Consider the following 15,457-nt stretch of genomic DNA (forward strand, 5'->3'; position numbering starts at 1 on the left):
AGATCTTCTGTTGAATCTGACAATTAATCTTAATGGTTGTACAGTCGTCTCAAATAAAACTGTGAAGGACCTCGGCGTTACTCTGGACCCTGATCTCTCTTTTGAAGAACATATCAAGACCATTTCGAGGACAGCTTTTTTCCATCTACGTAACATTGCAAAAATCAGAAACTTTCTGTCCAAAAATGATGCAGAAAAATTAATCCATGCTTTTGTCACTTCTAGGTTAGACTACTGCAATGCTCTATTTTCCGGCTACCCGGATAAAGCACTAAATAAACTTCAGTTAGTGCTAAATACGGCTGCTAGAATCCTGACTAGAACCAAAAAATTTGATCATATTACTCCAGTGCTAGCCTCTCTACACTGGCTTCCTGTCAAAGCAAGGGCTGATTTCAAGGTTTTACTGCTAACCTACAAAGCATTACATGGGCTTGCTCCTACCTACCTCTCTGATTTGGTCCTGCCGTACATACCTATACGTACGCTACGGTCACAAGACGCAGGCCTCCTAATTGTCCCTAGAATTTCTAAGCAAACAGCTGGAGGCAGGGCCTTCTCCTATAGAGCTCCATTTTTATGGAACGGTCTGCCTACCCATGTCAGAGACGCAAACTCGGTCTCAACCTTTAAGTCTTTACTGAAGACTCATCTCTTCAGTGGGTCATATGATTGAGTGTAGTCTGGCCCAGGAGTGGGAAGGTGAACGGAAAGGCTCTGGAGCAACGAACCGCCCTTGCTGTCTCTGCCTGGCCGGTTCCCCGTTTTCCACTGGGATTCTCTGCCTCTAACCCTGTTACGGGGGCTGAGTCACTGGCTTGCTGGGGCTCTCTCGTGCCGTCCCTGGGGGGGATGCGTCACCTGGGTGGGTTGATTCACTGTTGTGGTCGGCCTGTCTGGGTTCCCCCCACCCCTTGGGTTGTACCGTGTCGGAGATCTTTGTGGGCTATACTCGGCCTTGTCTCAGGATGGTAAGTTGGTGGTTGAAGATTTCCCTCTAGTGGTGTGGGGGCTGTGCTTTGGCAAAGTGGGTGGGGTTATATCCTTCCTGTTTGGCCCTGTCCGGGGTGTCCTCGGATGGGGCCACAGTGTCTCCTGACCCCTCCTGTCTCAGCCTCCAGTATTTATGCTGCAGTAGTTTATGTGTCGGGGGGCTAGGGTCAGTTTGTTTATCTGGAGTACTTCTCCTGTCCTATTCGGTGTCCTGTGTAAATCTAAGTGTGCGTTCTCTAATTCTCTCCTTCTCTCTTTCTTTCTCTCTCTCGGAGGACCTGAGCCCTAGAACCATGCCCCAGGACTACCTGACATGATGACTCCTTGCTGTCCCCAGTCCACCTGGCCATGCTGCTGCTCCAGTTTCAACTGGCCTGGGCCCTAGGACCATGTCCCAGGACTACCTGACATGAGGACTCCTTGCTGTCCCCAGTCCACCTGGCCATGCTCCTGCTCCAGTTTCAACTGTTCTGCCTTACTATTATTCAACCATGCTGGTCATTTATGAACATTTGAACATCTTGGCCACGTTCTGTTATAATCTCCACCTGGCACAGCCAGAAGAGGACTGGCCACCCCACATATGCTCTCTCTAATTCTCTCTTTCTTTCTCTCTCTCGGAGGACCTGAGCCCTAGGACCGTGCCCCAGGACTACCTGACATGATGGCTCCTTGCTGTCCCCAGTCCATCTGACTGTGCTGCTGCTCCAGTTTCAACTGTTCTGCCTTATTATTATTTGACCATGCTGGTCATTTATGAACATTTGAACATCTTGGTCATGTTCTGTTATAATCTCTACCCGGCACAGCCAGAAGAGGACTGGCCACCCCACATAGCCCGGTTCCTCTCTAGGTTTCTTCCTAGGTTTTGGCCTTTCTAGGGAGTTTTTCCTAGCCACCGTGCTTTTACACCTGCATTGTTTGCTGTTTGGGGTTTTAGGCTGGGTTTCTGTACAGCACTTTGAGATATCAGCTGATGTACGAAGGGCTATATAAATAAATTTGATTTGATTTGATTTGATTTGATTTGTGTGTGTGATCTCTGGCACTGCCAGCATGAGTAGTGTGTGTGTGATCTCTGGCACTGCCAGCATGAGTAGTGTGTGTGTGATCTCTGGCACTGCCAGCATGAGTAGTGTGTGTGTTATCTCTGGCACTGCCAGCATGAGTAGTGTGTGTGTGATCTCTGGCACTGCCAGCATGAGTAGTGTGTGTGTGATCTCTGGCACTGCCACCATGAGTAGTGTGTGTGTGATCTCTGGCACTGCCAGCATGAGTAGTACTGTGTGTGTGTGATCTCTGGCACTGCCACCATGAGTAGTGTGTGTGTGATCTCTGGCACTGCCAGCATGAGTAGTGTGTGTGTGATCTCTGGCACTGCCAGCATGAGTAGTGTGTGTGTGATCTCTGGCACTGCCAGCATGAGTAGTGTGTGTGATCTCTGGCACTGCCAGCATGAGTAGTGTGTGTGTGATCTCTGGCACTGCCACCATGAGTAGTGTGTGTGTGACTCTCTGGCACTGCCACCATGAGTAGTGTGTGTGTGATCTCTGGCACTGCCACCATGAGTAGTGTGTGTGTGATCTCTGGCACTGCCAGCATGAGTAGTGTGTGTGTGATCTCTGGCACTGCCAGCATGAGTAGTGTGTGTGTGATCTCTGGCACTGCCAGCATGAGTAGTGTGTGTGTGATCTCTGGCACTGCCAGCATGAGTAGTGTGTGTGTGATCTCTGGCACTGCCAGCATGAGTAGTGTGTGTGTGATCTCTGGCACTGCCAGCATGAGTAGTGTGTGTGTGATCTCTGGCACTGCCAGCATGAGTAGTGTGTGTGTGATCTCTGGCACTGCCAGCATGAGTAGTGTGTGTGTGATCTCTGGCACTGCCAGCATGAGTAGTGTGTGTGTGATCTCTGGCACTGCCAGCATGAGTAGTGTGTGTGTGATCTCTGGCACTGCCAGCATGAGTAGTGTGTGTGTGATCTCTGGCACTGCCAGCATGAGTAGTGTGTGTGTGATCTCTGGCACTGCCACCATGAGTAGTGTGTGTGTGATCTCTGGCACTGCCACCATGAGTAGTGTGTGTGTGATCTCTGGCACTGCCAGCATGAGTAGTGTGTGTGTGATCTCTGGCACTGCCAGCATGAGTAGTGTGTGTGTGATCTCTGGCACTGCCAGCATGAGTAGTGTGTGTGTGATCTCTGGCACTGCCAGCATGAGTGTGTGTGATCTCTGGCACTGCCAGCATGAGTAGTGTGTGTGTGATCTCTGGCACTGCCAGCATGAGTAGTGTGTGTGTGATCTCTGGCACTGCCAGCATGAGTAGTGTGTGTGTGATCTCTGGCACTGCCAGCATGAGTAGTGTGTGTGTGATCTCTGGCACTGCCAGCATGAGTAGTGTGTGTGTGATCTCTGGCACTGCCAGCATGAGTAGTGTGTGTGTGATCTCTGGCACTGCCAGCATGAGTAGTGTGTGTGTGATCTCTGGCACTGCCAGCATGAGTAGTGTGTGTGTGATCTCTGGCACTGCCAGCATGAGTAGTGTGTGTGTGATCTCTGGCACTGCCAGCATGAGTAGTGTGTGTGTGATCTCTGGCACTGCCAGCATGAGTAGTGTGTGTGTGATCTCTGGCACTGCCAGCATGATCTCTGGTAGTGTGTGTGTGATCTCTGGCACTGCCAGCATGAGTAGTGTGTGTGTGATCTCTGGCACTGCCAGCATGAGTAGTGTGTGTGTGATCTCTGGCACTGCCAGCATGAGTAGTGTGTGTGTGATCTCTGGCACTGCCAGCATGAGTAGTGTGTGTGTGATCTCTGGCACTGCCAGCATGAGTAGTGTGTGTGTGATCTCTGGCACTGCCAGCATGAGTAGTGTGTGTGTGATCTCTGGCACTGCCAGCATGAGTAGTGTGTGTGTGATCTCTGGCACTGCCAGCATGAGTAGTGTGTGTGTGATCTCTGGCACTGCCAGCATGAGTAGTGTGTGTGTGATCTCTGGCACTGCCAGCATGAGTAGTGTGTGTGTGATCTCTGGCACTGCCAGCATGAGTAGTGTGTGTGTGATCTCTGGCACTGCCAGCATGAGTAGTGTGTGTGTGATCTCTGGCACTGCCAGCATGAGTAGTGTGTGTGTGATCTCTGGCACTGCCAGCATGAGTAGTGTGTGTGTGATCTCTGGCACTGCCAGCATGAGTAGTGTGTGTGTGATCTCTGGCACTGCCACCATGAGTAGTGTGTGTGTGATCTCTGGCACTGCCACCATGAGTAGTGTGTGTGTGATCTCTGGCACTGCCACCATGAGTAGTGTGTGTGTGATCTCTGGCACTGCCAGCATGAGTAGTGTGTGTGTGATCTCTGGCACTGCCAGCATGAGTAGTGTGTGTGTGATCTCTGGCACTGCCAGCATGAGTAGTGTGTGTGTGATCTCTGGCACTGCCAGCATGAGTAGTGTGTGTGTGATCTCTGGCACTGCCAGCATGAGTAGTGTGTGTGTGATCTCTGGCACTGCCAGCATGAGTAGTGTGTGTGTGATCTCTGGCACTGCCAGCATGAGTAGTGTGTGTGTGATCTCTGGCACTGCCAGCATGAGTAGTGTGTGTGTGATCTCTGGCACTGCCAGCATGAGTAGTGTGTGTGTGATCTCTGGCACTGCCAGCATGAGTAGTGTGTGTGTGATCTCTGGCACTGCCAGCATGAGTAGTGTGTGTGTGATCTCTGGCACTGCCAGCATGAGTAGTGTGTGTGTGATCTCTGGCACTGCCAGCATGAGTAGTGTGTGTGTGATCTCTGGCACTGCCAGCATGAGTAGTGTGTGTGTGATCTCTGGCACTGCCAGCATGAGTAGTGTGTGTGTGATCTCTGGCACTGCCAGCATGAGTAGTGTGTGTGTGATCTCTGGCACTGCCAGCATGAGTAGTGTGTGTGTGATCTCTGGCACTGCCACCATGAGTAGTGTGTGTGTGATCTCTGGCACTGCCACCATGAGTAGTGTGTGTGTGATCTCTGGCACTGCCACCATGAGTAGTGTGTGTGTGATCTCTGGCACTGCCAGCATGAGTAGTGTGTGTGTGATCTCTGGCACTGCCAGCATGAGTAGTGTGTGTGTGATCTCTGGCACTGCCAGCATGAGTAGTGTGTGTGTGATCTCTGGCACTGCCAGCATGAGTAGTGTGTGTGTGATCTCTGGCACTGCCACCATGAGTAGTGTGTGTGTGATCTCTGGCACTGCCAGCATGAGTAGTGTGTGTGTGATCTCTGGCACTGCCACCATGAGTAGTGTGTGTGTGATCTCTGGCACTGCCAGCATGAGTAGTGTGTGTGTGATCTCTGGCACTGCCACCATGAGTAGTGTGTGTGATCTCTGGCACTGCCACCATGAGTAGTGTGTGTGTGATCTCTGGCACTGCCACCATGAGTAGTGTGTGTGTGATCTCTGGCACTGCCACCATGAGTATCTCTGGCACTGTGTGTGTGTGATCTCTGGCACTGCCACCATGAGTAGTGTGTGTGTGATCTCTGGCACTGCCAGCATGAGTAGTGTGTGTGTGATCTCTGGCACTGCCAGCATGAGTAGTGTGTGTGTGATCTCTGGCACTGCCAGCATGAGTAGTGTGTGTGTGATCTCTGGCACTGCCACCATGAGTAGTGTGTGTGTGATCTCTGGCACTGCCACCATGAGTAGTGTGTGTGTGATCTCTGGCACTGCCAGCATGAGTAGTGTGTGTGTGATCTCTGGCACTGCCACCATGAGTAGTGTGTGTGTGATCTCTGGCACTGCCACCATGAGTAGTGTGTGTGTGATCTCTGGCACTGCCACCATGAGTAGTGTGTGTGTGATCTCTGGCACTGCCACCATGAGTAGTGTGTGTGTGATCTCTGGCACTGCCACCATGAGTAGTGTGTGTGTGATCTCTGGCACTGCCAGCATGAGTAGTGTGTGTGTGATCTCTGGCACTGCCACCATGAGTAGTGTGTGTGTGATCTCTGGCACTGCCACCATGAGTAGTGTGTGTGTGATCTCTGGCACTGCCACCATGAGTAGTGTGTGTGTGATCTCTGGCACTGCCACCATGAGTAGTGTGTGTGTGATCTCTGGCACTGCCACCATGAGTAGTGTGTGTGTGATCTCTGGCACTGCCACCATGAGTAGTGTGTGTGTGATCTCTGGCACTGCCACCATGAGTAGTGTGTGTGTGATCTCTGGCACTGCCACCATGAGTAGTGTGTGTGTGATCTCTGGCACTGCCACCATGAGTAGTGTGTGTGTGATCTCTGGCACTGCCACCATGAGTAGTGTGTGTGTGATCTCTGGCACTGCCACCATGAGTAGTGTGTGTGTGATCTCTGGCACTGCCACCATGAGTAGTGTGTGTGTGATCTCTGGCACTGCCAGCATGAGTAGTGTGTGTGTGATCTCTGGCACTGCCAGCATGAGTAGTGTGTGTGTGATCTCTGGCACTGCCACCATGAGTAGTGTGTGTGTGATCTCTGGCACTGCCAGCATGAGTAGTGTGTGTGTGATCTCTGGCACTGCCAGCATGAGTAGTGTGTGTGTGATCTCTGGCACTGCCAGCATGAGTAGTGTGTGTGTGATCTCTGGCACTGCCACCATGAGTAGTGTGTGTGTGATCTCTGGCACTGCCACCATGAGTAGTGTGTGTGTGATCTCTGGCACTGCCACCATGAGTAGTGTGTGTGTGATCTCTGGCACTGCCACCATGAGTAGTGTGTGTGTGATCTCTGGCACTGCCACCATGAGTAGTGTGTGTGTGATCTCTGGCACTGCCAGCATGAGTAGTGTGTGTGTGATCTCTGGCACTGCCAGCATGAGTAGTGTGTGTGTGATCTCTGGCACTGCCAGCATGAGTAGTGTGTGTGTGATCTCTGGCACTGCCAGCATGAGTAGTGTGTGTGTGATCTCTGGCACTGCCACCATGAGTAGTGTGTGTGTGATCTCTGGCACTGCCAGCATGAGTAGTGTGTGTGTGATCTCTGGCACTGCCACCATGAGTAGTGTGTGTGTGATCTCTGGCACTGCCAGCATGAGTAGTGTGTGTGTGATCTCTGGCACTGCCACCATGAGTAGTGTGTGTGTGATCTCTGGCACTGCCAGCATGAGTAGTGTGTGTGTGATCTCTGGCACTGCCACCATGAGTAGTGTGTGTGTGATCTCTGGCACTGCCAGCATGAGTAGTGTGTGTGTGATCTCTGGCACTGCCACCATGAGTAGTGTGTGTGTGATCTCTGGCACTGCCACCATGAGTAGTGTGTGTGTGATCTCTGGCACTGCCACCATGAGTAGTGTGTGTGTGATCTCTGGCACTGCCAGCATGAGTAGTGTGTGTGTGATCTCTGGCACTGCCAGCATGAGTAGTGTGTGTGTGATCTCTGGCACTGCCAGCATGAGTAGTGTGTGTGTGATCTCTGGCACTGCCACCATGAGTAGTGTGTGTGTGATCTCTGGCACTGCCACCATGAGTAGTGTGTGTGTGATCTCTGGCACTGCCAGCATGAGTAGTGTGTGTGTGATCTCTGGCACTGCCAGCATGAGTAGTGTGTGTGTGATCTCTGGCACTGCCAGCATGAGTAGTGTGTGTGTGATCTCTGGCACTGCCACCATGAGTAGTGTGTGTGTGATCTCTGGCACTGCCACCATGAGTAGTGTGTGTGTGATCTCTGGCACTGCCAGCATGAGTAGTGTGTGTGTGTTCTCTGGCACTGCCAGCATGAGTAGTGTGTGTGTGTTCTCTGGCACTGCCACCATGAGTAGTGTGTGTGTGTTCTCTGGCACTGCCACCATGAGTAGTGTGTGTGTGTTCTCTGGCACTGCCACCATGAGTAGTGTGTGTGTGATCTCAAGAGGACTGCCATTACATGAGTAGTCTGTGTTCTGAACCAGAGCACTCACCATGACAGACAGACAGTGATCTCTGACAGACAGACACAGACAGACAGACCATGAGACAGACAGACAGACAGACAGACAGACAGTGAGACAGACAGACAGACAGACATGACAGACAGACAGACAGATCTCTGGCACTGCCAGACAGACAGACAGACAGACAGCCAGCAGACAGACAGACAGACAGGGATTACATGTTTCAGTTCTGCAGGCAGACATCAGCAAACAGACAGATAGAATACAGACCTGTGCGTGCGTGCGTGCGTCTGTCTGTCTGTCTGTCTGTCTGTCTGTCTGTCTGTCTGTCTGTCTGTCTGTCTGTCTGTCTGTCTGTCTGTCTGTCTGTCTGTCTGTCTGTCTGTCTGTCTGTCTGTCTGTCTGTCTGTCTGTCTGTCTGTCTGTCTGTCTGTCTGTCTGTCTGTCTGTCTGTCTGTCTGTCTGTCTGTCTGTCTGTCTTTTGTCTGTCTGTGTGTGTCTGTGTAATATATTGTTTATGTATAGAAGTGTTAATGTGATGTGGCAGCTGTTCTCAGAGTTAAACCCGGTGGAACACCAGAGGATAAGGTGTGATCTTAATTTACAGATTGAAGATGTATGCTGTAGGATGAACCAACTCTCTGAAGGTTAGGGTTATGGTTAGAGGGTAGACTAGAGGTTATCTCACCTTTAATAACACATGTTGCTGTCAGGAATATCCACAACACAGAATTCTCCATGACAACTCCACTGGCGCCACCTTCCTTGTAGGTCCGACAGAATAGTTCCGATGGAATAGTTCCAACGGAATAGTTCCGATAGAATGGTTCCAACAGAATAGTTCTAATAGAATGGTTCCAACAGAATAGTTCTAATAGAATGGTTCCAACAGAATAGTTCCGATAGAATGGTTCCAACAGAATAGTTCTAATAGAATGGTTCCAACAGAATAGTTCCAACTGAATAATTCTAACAGAATAGTTCCAAAAGAATAGTTCCGATAGAATGGTTCCAACAGAATAGTTCTAATAGAATGGTTCCAACAGAATAGTTCCGATAGAATAGTTCAACAGAATTGTTCCAACAGAATTGTTCTAACAGCTGTCACACTGTAGTTTCAGCAAGTGACTGCTTGTTGTGTTCTTAGCTGGTAGTCGGTAGTGAAATTAACTCCTGTCGTAGCTTGTTGTCAGTTGTTAGTTGCCACTAATTGTCTTCAGAGTTGCAGCTTGCTGTGTAGCGTTGGATAATCGCTTCAGCTTGCTGTGTAGCGTTAGATAATAGTTACAGCTTGTTGTGTAGTGTTGGATAATAGTTGCAGCTTGTTGTGTAGCGTTAGTCAATAGTTTCAGTTTGCTGTGCAGCGTTAGATAATAGTTACAGCTTGTTGTGTAGTGTTGGATAATAGTTGCAGCTTGTTGTGTAGCGTTAGTCAATAGTTTCAGTTTGCTGTGCAGCGTTAGTCGCTAGTGAAATGAACTCCCTGCAGCGAAGCGGCCAGGCAGACGGGACTAAAGCAGCTTAGTGGTGGTCAGATTACTGAGTTACACTCACACACAACCTCCCGACACACACACACACACAAACATAAACAGACCATGTAGTTATTATCATTGGTCAGACATGTCAACTCATGCAGCACTATTAGCATTAGATGTACAGTTGACTTCGTAGTTGTGTGGTTAATTTGCACTAACATCATGATGTTTGTTTTAATTGTGTTATTAAAACATTGTGTGTATCTGTGTTTAGTTTGTTATTGAAATACAAAAGTTTTGTGTATCTATCTGGCAACTTCAGTAATCAAATCAAATCACAACTGTGTTGGTTAATACTACACTGCCATTTTATGTGTTGTGTTGATTTTGCAGGTTTTCCTACTTACAAAGCATGTAGAGGTCTGTTATTTTTTATCATAGGTACACTTCAACTGTGAGAGACGGAATCTAAAACAAAAATCCAGAAAATCTCATTGTATGATTTTTAACTAATTCATTTGCATTTTATTGCATGACATAAGTATTTGATCACCATGATCATTGATGCCCCACGAGGTGAGATCTTGCATGGAGCCCCAGACCGAGTGTGATTGACCTTCATCTTGAACTTCTTCCATTTTCTAATAATTGCGCCAACAGTTGTTGCCTTCTCACCAAGCTGCTTGCCTATTGTCCTGTAGCCCATCCCAGCCTTGTGCAGGTCTCCAATTTTATCTCTGATGTCCTTACACAGCTCTCTGGTCTTGGCCATTGTGGAGAGGTTGGAGTCTGATTGAGTGTGTGGACAGGTGTCTTTTATACAGGTAACGAGTTCAAACAGTTGCAGTTAATACAGGTAGAGTGGAGAACAGGAGGGCTTCTTAAAGAAAAACTAACAGGTCTGTGAGAGCCTGAATTCTTACTGGTTGGTAGGTGATCAAATACTTATGTCATGCAATAAAATGCAAATTATTACTTAAAAATCATACAATGTGATTTTCTGGATTTTTGTTTTAGATTCCGTCTCTCACAGTTGAAGTGTACCTATGATAATACAATTACAGACCTCTACATGCTTTATAAGTAGGAAACTGCGCCAATATGGATGTGCTTGCACTTCCTAGGTCTTCCACTAGATGTCACCGTCTTCAGATACTGGTTTTAGCATTCTACTATAAAGGAGGGGCTCATAAGAACTCTTTTAGTGAGTGGTCTGGCAGAGAGCCTCGGTCTCATGAAGCGCGCTCCCGACAGAGTATGCTCTCGTTCCAATGCTTTTTTTCAGACAATGAAATTCTCCAGTTGGAACCTTATTGATGATTTAAGTTAAAAACATCCTAAAGATCAATTGAATACATCATTTGACTTGTTTCTACGACCTGTAACGGAACGTTTTGAGTTTTTGTCTGGAGGAAGTGATCGTGCCTCATGAAGATGGACTACTGGGCTGAACACGCTAACAACAACTGCCTAAATGATGGTCTTTATGGAACAAATCAGTCATTTATTGTCCAACTGGGATTCCTGGGAGTGCCTTCTGATGATGAATATTTATAGTGTTTTTTCTAACAAATGTTGACTCCAAAATGGCAGAGTTTTCTTTGGCTGAATTGGGTACTGAGCGCCGTTCTCAGATTATGCTTTTTCCGTAAAGTTACTTTGAAATCTGACACAGCGGTTGCATAGAGGATAAGTCTATCTTTAATTCTGTGAATAACACTTGCATCTTTTATCAATGTTTATTATGAGTATTTCTGCAAAATCACCGGATGATTTGGAATCAAAACATTTCTGCGCGTAACGCGCCAATGGAGACTGAGATTTTTGGATATAAATATGCACATTATCGAACAAAACATACATGTTTTGTGTAACATGATGTCCTATGAGTGTCATCTGATGAATAGTATCAAAGATCTATGAACTAACATAATCATATGTTGTGCTTTCGCTGTAAACCATGTTTTAAATCAGACACCATGGCTAGATTAACAAGATGTTTATCTTTCATTTGCTGTATTGCACTTGTTAATGTGTGAAAGTTACATATTTCAAAAAATAAATGAATTTGAGTTGAGTTGAGTCAGTAGTTACACTATAATAATAGATGGTTGAGTCAGTAGTTACACTATAATAATAGATGGTTGAGTCAGTAGTTACACTATAATAATAGATGGTTGAGTCAGTAGTTACACTATAATAATATATAGTTGAGTCAGGACTGTCATTATAATAATAGATGGTTGAGTCAGTAGTTACACTATAATAATATATAGTTGAGTCAGTAGTTACACTATAATAATAGATGGTTGAGTCAGTAGTGTCATTATAATAATAGATGGTTGAGTCAGTAGTGTCGTTATAATAATATATAGTTGAGTCAGTAGTGTCATTATAATAATAGATGGTTGAGTCAGTAGTGTCATTATAATAATAGATGGTTGAAGTCAGTAGTGTCATTATAATAATATATAGTTGAGTCAGTAGTGTCATTATAATAATAGATGGTTGAGTCAGTAGTGTCATTATAATAATAGATGGTTGAGTCAGTAGTGTCATTATAATAATAGATGGTTGAGTCAGTAGTGTCATTGTAATAATAGATGGTTGAGTCAGTAGTGTCGTTATAATAATATATAGTTGAGTCAGTAGTGTCAGTATAATAATAGATGGTTGAGTCAGTAGTTACACTATAACAATATATGGTTGAGTCAGTAGTTACACCATATTAATATTAATATATAGTTGAGTCAGTAGTTACACCATATTAATATTAATATATAGTTGAGTCAGTTGAGTCAGTAGTTACACCATATTAATATTATAATAGTTACACCATATTAATATTAATATATAGTTGAGTCAGTAGTTACACCATATTAATATTAATATATAGTTGAGTCAGTAGTTTACACACCATATTAATATTAATATATAGTTGAGTCAGTAGTTACACCATATTAATATTAATATATAGTTGAGTCAGTAGTTACACCATATTAATATTAATATATAGTTGAGTCAGTAGTTACACCATATTAATATTAATATATAGTTGAGTCAGTAGTTACACCATATTATATATTAATATATAGTTGAGTCAGTAGTTACACCATATTAATATTAATATATAGTTGAGTCAGTAGTTACACCATATTAATATTAATATATAGTTGAGTCAGTAGTTATAGTTGAGTCAGTAGTTACACCATATTAATAGATAATAGATCGTTGAGTCAGTAGTTACACCATATTAATATTAATATATAGTTGAGTCAGTAGTTACACCATATTAATATATAGTTGAGTCAGTAGTTACACCATATTAATATTAATATATAGTTGAGTCAGTAGTTACACCATATTAATATTAATATATAGTTGAGTCAGTAGTTACACCATATTAATATTAATATATAGTTGAGTCAGTAGTTACACCATATTAATATTAATATATAGTTGAGTCAGTAGTTACACCATATTAATATTAATATATAGTTGAGTCAGTAGTTACACCATATTAATATTAATATATAGTTGAGTCAGTAGTTACACCATATTAATATTACTAGATAGTTGAGTCAGTAGTTACACCATATTAATATTAATATAGTTGAGTCAGTAGTTACACCATATTAATATTAATATATAGTTGAGTCAGTAGTTACACCATATTAATATATAGTTGAGTCAGTAGTTACACCATATTAATATTAATATATAGTTGAGTCAGTAGTTACACCATATTAATATTAATAGATCGTTGAGTCAGTAGTTACACCATATTAATATTAATAGATAGTTGAGTCAGTAGTTACACCATATTAATATTACTAGATAGTTGAGTCAGTAGTTACACCATATTAATAGATAGTTGAGTCAGTAGTTACACCATATTAATAGATAGTTGAGTCAGTAGTTACACCATATTAATATTACTAGATAGTTGAGTCAGTAGTTACACCATATTAATAGATCGTTGAGTCAGTAGTTACACCATATTAATATTAATATATAGTTGAGTCAGTAGTTACACCATATTAATATTACTAGATAGTTGAGTCAGTAGTTACACCATATTAATATTAATATATAGTTGAGTCAGTAGTTACACCATATTAATATTAATAGATAGTTGAGTCAGTAGTTACACCATATTAATATTAATATATAGTTGAGTCAGTAGTTACACCATATTAATATTAATATATAGTTGAGTCAGTAGTTACACCATATTAATATTAATATATAGTTGAGTCAGTAGTTACACCATATTAATATTAATATATAGTTGAGTCAGTAGTTACACCATATTAATATTAATATATAGTTGAGTCAGTAGTTACACCATATTAATATTAATATATAGTTGAGTCAGTAGTTACACCATATTAATATTACTAGATAGTTGAGTCAGTAGTTACACCATATTAATATTAATATATAGTTGAGTCAGTAGTTACACCATATTAATATTAATATATATTCAATATTAATATATAGTTGAGTCAGTAGTTACAATATTAATATTAATATATAGTTGAGTCAGTAGTTACACCATATTAATATTAATAGATAGTTGAGTCAGTAGTTACACCATATTAATATTAATATATAGTTGAGTCAGTAGTTACATAGTTGAGTCATATTAATATTAATATATAGTTGAGTCAGTAGTTACACCATATTAATATTAATAGATAGTTGAGTCAGTAGTTACACCATATTAATATTACCATAGATAGTTGAGTCAGTAGTTACACCATATTAATATTAATATATAGTTGAGTCAGTAGTTACACCATATTAATATTAGTCAGTAGTTACACCATATTAATATTAATAGATAGTTGAGTCAGTAGTTACACCATATTAATATTACTAGATAGTTGAGTCAGTAGTTACACCATATTAATATATAGTTGAGTCAGTAGTTACACCATATTAATATTAATATATAGTTGAGTCAGTAGTTACACCATATTAATATTAATATATAGTTGAGTCAGTAGTTACACCATATTAATATTAATATATAGTTGAGTCAGTAGTTACACCATATTAATATTAATAGATCGTTGAGTCAGTAGTTACACCATATTAATATTAATAGATAGTTGAGTCAGTAGTTACACCATATTAATATTAATAGATAGTTGAGTCAGTAGTTACACCATATTAATAGATAGTTGAGTCAGTAGTTACACCATATTAATATTAATAGATAGTTGAGTCAGTAGTTACACCATATTAATATTAATATATAGTTGAGTCAGTAGTTACACCATATTAATATTAATAGATAGTTGAGTCAGTAGTTACACCATATTAATATTAATATATAGTTGAGTCATATTAATATTAATATAGTTGAGTCAGTAGTTAATATTAATATATAGTTGAGTCAGTAGTTACACCATATTAATATTAATATATAGTTGAGTCAGTAGTTACACCATATTAATATTAATATATAGTTGAGTCAGTAGTTACACCATATTAATATTAATATATAGTTGAGTCAGTAGTTACACCATATTAATATTAATATATAGTTGAGTCAGTAGTTACACCATATTAATATTAATAGATAGTTGAGTCAGTAGTTACACCATATTAATATTAATATATAGTTGAGTCAGTAGTTACACCATATTAATATTAATAGTAGTTACACCATAGTCAGTAGTTAGTCAGTAGTTACACCATATTAATATTAATATATAGTTGAGTCAGTAGTTACACCATATTAATATTAATAGATCGTTGAGTCAGTAGTTACACCATATTAATATTAATATATAGTTGAGTCAGTAGTTACACCATATTAATATTAATAGATAGTTGAGTCAGTAGTTACACCATATTAATATTAATAGATTGTTGAGTCAGTAGTTACACCATATTCAGTAGTTTACACCATATTAATATATTAATATTAATATATAGTTGAGTCAGTAGTTACACCATATTAATATTACTAGATAGTTGAGTCAGTAGTTACACCATATTAATATTAATATATAGTTGAGTCAGTAGTTACACCATATTAATATTAATAGATAGTTGAGTCAGTAGTTACACATATTAATATTAATAGATAGTTGAG

The 15,457-nt window shown here is 42.2% G+C and overlaps 1 protein-coding gene across 1 annotated transcript in view; it reads right to left on the bottom strand.

Annotated features, from left to right (window-relative positions):
• The window catches only part of LOC124015635 (nectin-1-like), a 53,805-nt gene extending 44,456 nt beyond the window's left edge, over positions 1 to 9,349 (bottom strand). The window contains exon 1 of the mRNA XM_046331007.1: positions 8,559 to 9,349. Coding sequence (XP_046186963.1) covers positions 8,559 to 8,610 — 52 coding nt within the window. The 5' untranslated portion in view covers positions 8,611 to 9,349. The remainder of the gene's footprint in view (positions 1 to 8,558) is intronic.
• Positions 9,350 to 15,457: the final 6,108 nt, after the last annotated feature.

Source organism: Oncorhynchus gorbuscha, linkage group LG02, assembly GCF_021184085.1.
Source record: "Oncorhynchus gorbuscha isolate QuinsamMale2020 ecotype Even-year linkage group LG02, OgorEven_v1.0, whole genome shotgun sequence".
NCBI classification, from domain to species: domain Eukaryota; kingdom Metazoa; phylum Chordata; class Actinopteri; order Salmoniformes; family Salmonidae; genus Oncorhynchus; species Oncorhynchus gorbuscha.